The 6,195-nt window shown below is 46.2% G+C and overlaps 1 protein-coding gene across 2 annotated transcripts in view; it reads right to left on the bottom strand.

Annotated features, from left to right (window-relative positions):
• The window catches only part of DHX30 (DExH-box helicase 30), a 62,230-nt gene that overhangs the window by 39,417 nt on the left and 16,618 nt on the right, over window positions 1-6,195 (bottom strand). For both annotated transcript variants that reach the window (XM_003800546.2, XM_023519560.1), the window contains one exon: window positions 5,778-5,873. In XM_003800546.2, the coding sequence (XP_003800594.1) occupies window positions 5,778-5,873 (96 nt within the window). The remainder of the gene's footprint in view (window positions 1-5,777; window positions 5,874-6,195) is intronic.

The raw sequence follows: 6,195 nt of genomic DNA, 5'->3' as shown, positions 1-6,195 counted from the left end.
AAAAAAAAAAAAAAAAGAAAAGAAAAGAAAAGCACCTGCCTCTGAGGTCTGAGGCAACAGGGGACAGGCCTCTTAGAGACAGATCTAGGCAGGATGGTAAGGCTTCAACTCTAGCTCCGCCATTTACTCTTCAGAAGATTTTTACCAGAAAGGGGTAAAAGGAAAACATAGCTTTGGCAGCAAACATCTGACACAGCAATTGTCACAAGGGGACACAATCTGTATCAAACACCTCACCCAGATCATCCATACTAGGGACACAGGACATGATTCTTCAAGGGCTTTGCATTTGGCTAGCAAATTAATTTGCCAAAATCCTAGGTATCCATCAGCTTTAGTAGTAGTTTTTTGTATGTGTGTGTTTGTTTTGAGACAGAGTCTCACTCTGTAGCCCTGGGTGAAGTGCTGTAGTGTCATAGCTCACAGCAACCTCAAACTCCTAGGCTCAAGGGATCCTATTGCCTCAGCCTCCTGAGTAGTTGGGACTACAGGCACCTGCAATAACACCCAGCTAGTTTTTCTGTTTTTAGTAGGAATGGGGGTCTCACTCTTGCTCAGGCTGGTCTTGAACTACTGAGCTCAAATAATCCACCTGCTTTGGCCTCCTAGAATGCTAGGATTACAGGCATGAACCACTAGACCCAGCCAAGAATAGTTCTTAAGGATTGTTAGCAGCCCACATGCCTCAAAAAAATCAAAACTTGGGTGGCTCCTGTAGCTCAGTGGGTAGGGTGCTGGCCACATACATCAAGGCTGGCAGATTCGAACCTGGCCCAGGCCAGCTAAAACAACAATGGCAAAAATAGGAGGGTGTTATGGCAGGCACCTGTAGTCTTGGGAGGCTGGGGCAAGAGAATAGCTTAAGCCCAAGAGTTTGAGGTTGCTGTGAGCTGTGACACCACAACACACTACCCAGGTAAAGAGCTTAAGACTCTGTCTCAAAAAAAAAAAGAAAAAAAAATCAAAAGCCAGCCAAAACCAGTAGTGGCAGCAATGGCTGAGGGCAGACTTTGAAAACTTTGATGACTGAAAGCTATGGAGACAACACTCTAGAAAGATCACACCTGGAAAGGAGGGCCTGAGCCCTTAAACACTATAGGAAATCTTAAGTATAGCACTGTACACTGACAACCACTTAGCATAAGGTTGAATTCATGCTAACATTTCTTATTTCCAAAGGTGCTAAAGTGAAGAGACATACATAAAGCAAGACTAACCATAACTTGTTAATTATTCAAGCTGCATGATAAGTACATGAAGGTTCATTATACTATTAATATTTTCTCTGTTTTAGAAAATATATTTCTTTTTTTTCTGAGACAGAGTCTCACTTTGTCACCCTTGGCAGAGTGCCATGGCATCATAGCTCACAGCAATCTTAGACTCTTGGGCTCAAGTGATCCTCTTGCCTCAGCCTCCCAAGTAGCTGGGACTAAAGGCACCCAGCACAACACCATCTATTTTTAGAGATGGGCTCTCTCTCTTGCTCAGGCTGGTCTTGAATTTATGACCTCAAGCAATCCACCAGCCTCAGCCTCCTAGAGTACATGAACCACCCTGTGTGGCTTTACATAAAATTCAAACAGATGTAAAGAAATATCTGGCCAATTATAGTGCCTCATGCCTGTAATCCTAGCACTCTGGGAAGCCAAAGTGGATTGCTTGAATCCTGGTGGATTGCTTGAGCTTAGTTGTTCAAGACAAGCCTGAATAGCAAGACCCTGTCTCTATGAAAAATTGGAAAATGCCCATAGGTACATGCCCATGGTCCCAGCTACTCGGGAGGCTGAGGCAAGAAGATTGCTGAGCCCAGGAGTTTGAGGTTGCTGTGAGCTATGACCCTACAACACTACCCAGGGCAACAGAGACTCAGTCTCAAAATTTAAAAAATAGCAAGGCGCCTGTGGCTCAGTAAGTAGGACGCCAGTCCCATATACCAAGGGTGGCCAGTTCCAACCTGGCCCTGGCCAAACTGCAACAAAAAAATAGCTGGGCGCTGTGGCGGGCGCTTGTAGTATCAGCTACTTGGGGGCCTGAGGCAAGAGAATCACCTAAGCCCAAGAACTGGAGGTTGCTGTGAGCTGTGACACCACAGTGCTCTACTAAGGGCACCAATGTGAGACACTGTCTCTAAAAATAAATAAGTAAAATAGGCTGGGCACCTGTAGCACAGTGGTTACAGTGCTAGCCACATACACCAAGGATGTTGGGTTTGAACCCAGCCTGGACCAGCTAAACAACAATGACAACTGCAACAAAAAATATAGCCAGGCATTGTGGTGGGTGCCTGTAGTTCCAGCTACTTGGGAGACTGAGGCAAGAGAATCACACTTAAGCCCAAGTGTTTGAGGTTCCCGTGAGCTGTGACGCCACAGCACTCTACCAAGGGCATAGCCTGAGACTCTGTCTCAAAAAAAAAAAAAAAAAATTAAATTAAAAAACATATATTAAAACATTTTAAAAATCTAAGTAATGACAACCAACTGGTTGGTGCTCAGGAAGCTCTTTGTTCATTTTCCTCTCTCTCTTTTTTTTTTTCAGAGACAAGAGTTTCACTTTGTCGCCCTTGGTAGAGTGCCATGGTGTCACAGCTCACAGCAACCTCCAGCTCTTGGACTTAGGTGATTCTCTTGCCTCAGCCTCCCAACTATAGGCGCCCACCACAATGCCCGGATATTTTTTTTTGTTGTTGCAGTTTGGCCAGGGCTGGGTTTGAACCCACCACCCTTGGTATACGAGCTGGTGCCCTACTCACTGAGCTACAGGGGCCACCCGTACTTTTCTTATTTCATTTACTTTAAGTGGGTTCCAACAGCTAGAGTCCCCTTAGCAATTATTTCACCTCCACAAACTTCACACTGTCTTTTGTAAAAGGAGGACAACCCTCAAACTAGGCCTTGGAACTCTTCTGGTCTAGAACAAGAGTTGGCAAACTATAGCCTACAGACCAAATCTAGCCCACTGCCTGTTGTTAGGAAGTTTTATTGGAACCTAGCCATGCTCTTTATTATGTTATGTTAGTTGTTATTATCTATGTCTACTTTCAAGCTATAATGACAGAGTAAATAAGTGCAACACAAAGCATATGGCCCTCACAGCCTAAGGGTCAGATATTTACTCTCTGAGCCCTACAAAAAAAGTTTTCTAGGTGGCGCCTGTGGCTCAGTGGATAGGGCACTGGCCCCATATACCAAGGGTGGCAGGTTCGAACCTGGCCCTGGCCAAACAGCAACAAAAAATAGCTGAGCGTTGTGGCTGGTGCCTGTAGTCCCAGCTACTCGGGAAGCTGAGGCAAGAGAATCGCCTAAGCCCAGGAATTGGAGGTTACTGTGAGCTGTGATGCCCCAGCACTCCACCGAAGGTGATAAAGTGAGATTCTGTCTAAAAAAAAAAAAAGTAGTTTTCCAACTCCTGCTCTAAAGGACATTAAGGAAAGTTAGAGGGGCTCACGTATGCCCCTCCAACCAACATAAAGCCTTCTCTACATTTCTGAGGAAAGTTAACTCCTTTGCTTGTGAAAAAGGAGGACAGTTCTGAAAAAAGGGTTAATACGTTTAGAGATCTGCCTAATCTGTGATTAGGCATGACATCCAGTACTAAATGTGCTGAACAACTATATCTAATAGCATGAAATTAAGGTGTAAAGAATTGCTAAATACAGAGGAAGGTATTTTAGGAACCTAAACTTTCAAGACCCCACGAAAAGGCAACAGGAGAAAGCCAGTTCAGGACTTGGGGCATGCCAGAGAACTTCTGGAGGGAAAGTGGAAGCAACTAAAGCAACTGAGAGTCTCAGCCAAGATTTTGGCAACCATAGGTGGATATTTTACAGATGTTCAAAAGGGCAAGAGAGGATGGTAAGGGGAGGTATATGAGTATAGATAGGGGCCAGGTGGGTACCCTGACCACCCTACCAGATCCCCTATCTTCACAGCTTTGTCTTCTATGTATGTAAAGCTATAGGTCCCTTGAGAGAAACCACCATATCAAGAAGAGAGGACGCCCTTGTATAAGGGAATGGACAGAAAAGATCAGTTTTGTGTCCCCTAGGATCCTGCCAGAAGAAAGTGTTACCCATGTTCCTTTCTAGCACTTTCCGTCTCAAATCTGGGTGAGTTGGGAAGATTCAGAGGACACTTCAAGGTGAGTATCTTGATTTATTCACCCTTTACTTTGGAAGGAGGCCTCAGTAAAAGGCTGGCAATAGAATGCAAGGTAAGGAGGTGGAAAAGGAAGTGATTTTTTTTTTCAATTCTAAACCTGACTCTGATAAGCACTGTGATCAATATAGTGGCCACTATTTTCTGAGCACTGGGAACTAGAAAGCATGGCAAAAAGGCCTAATAGTAATATGAGGGCTAAGAAGTCTGTTGCTTCTAGCTGAGAAAGAGAGATATAAAGCAAAGATACACACACCCACGGATGCCTTCTGGAGGCGCAGTTGTGAGGAAAGGCTCAGGGGTCTGTGCTCCTCAAGGGAGAGAAAGCATGGCATTTGTGGGACTTCCCCACAAGGGGCAACTGCCCATCCTATAATCAGCATTCTCCTCTGCATGTGCTCAAGGAGGCACTGCCTAGCCCACTGCCTGGTTAACCCCAACTAACCATCTTTAAGCTTAGCCAAAGCACATCTAACACTCTCAGAGCCACTCACCTGCCATGTTGGAAATAACGTTCAGCCTTTTCGAGTTACAGGGCATTTTAAGAAAGAAAAAAAAAAGGGCAATCAACTCTTGTTTTGGTAATGGTAGGGGGTGGCATTTCTTTAAAACCTAAGTCAATTGGTCAGAGGGGCTGGAAATACTTATTCCTATACTCTTGTCAGCATTCAAGGGCACTGCAGCAGGAGGATTGGTACACATGAAAACTGCCTGGGAACACGACAACAGTATGTACCACAGAAACAGCTGCTCTGTGCTCCCAGTGCCCTTCTTAAGCTCATGACCTTCAAAGCACTTTACAGACAGTCTAGAGTAGACATGCTATCTCCAGATGAGGCAAAGACTCTATGCCCTAAAATAGTGCTCTTTCTGCTAGGCAGAGGGGTGTGAAGAGGTAGCCCATGGCCCAGAGAAGAGCAGCTGTCAGGACAATAAGGCTGCCAGGAGCACTGTATTAGCAGACCTGGAAAAGATCTAAGTCTGAGGGAAGAGAAGACACACTCCTGTGCAGGGATGCTTCCCTGGGTCCTATTACTGGCCCTGTCCCTGGGTACCAGTGGGACCCAAGGCAAGCTGTCACTTATCTGAGTACTCTAACATTATTCAGAATCAAAGGGACAGCCTACTTTGCCAAATGGACTCAGAGGCACATTCTGATGTCAAAAAAAGTGCTTTGAGGTGAAGGAAGGGAGATAGGGAAGTGATTTGCTATGTATCCTGAAAGCCTCAAAGATGGAGAAGCAGTGGGCTGAGACAGGGCTCTCTGTTCTGGCCCTGCTACAAGCACCCTGCTTTCTGAGCCACCTGAGTCAAGGACTTCCAAAGAGCCTAGAAGACCCAAGCCCTGCAGATTCTCCATTCTGGTACTGAACACCCAGACTGAGCCTAGGCTTTATTCCAGGCCACACAACAGTCCAAGCCATGCAGCCGAGGATCATGAAAAAACCTACACCTTTCCAAGTTCTCTCTCCTACAGGGCTCCAACAGCTCTGCTAAACCCACCCCTCCTCACTTACTTTCCAGAGGCTCATGGCTCCAGCACTAGGACTCCCACTGCCACCCACCTCCCCATAGCCCTAGACAAAGCTGTTGCTGGAGGGATGGCTCCTCCCTTACCTCGAGAGATGGTCCCTCCAGGGGCAGGATTGACACACATGGGTGGAAGGCGGGGTGGGGGAAGTTTGCACTGACGCTGCCTGTGTTGGGCCCGATCTGGAGAAAGAGAGAGGGCATCAGGGAAACATGTTGTCACCCTTCACAGTTATAGACCCCAGAGCTGACTCACTCCAGACCATCTGCAAGCGTTGGGAAGCAGGGTTGCTGTATAGTACTGGGAGCTGGTCTCACATGCTGAGGAACAGTACTAACAGGCCCACACAGGAGGAAGGCAATTGTCTTATACAGATGTAATACATGATAGCATTACAAAGAGCCCTTCTTTGCTTTCAGAAAAGCCCTCAAATTCTTCCTAATCCCTTAGCTACCCTCTATGGCTTAACATACACCTAATAGGCTCGGCGCCTGTGGCTCAAGC

Source organism: Otolemur garnettii, unplaced genomic scaffold (genome assembly GCF_000181295.1).
Source record: "Otolemur garnettii isolate 467f Iridium unplaced genomic scaffold, OtoGar3 scaffold00179, whole genome shotgun sequence".
NCBI lineage: Eukaryota > Metazoa > Chordata > Mammalia > Primates > Galagidae > Otolemur > Otolemur garnettii.
This window is presented reverse-complemented; position numbering and strand designations above follow the sequence as displayed.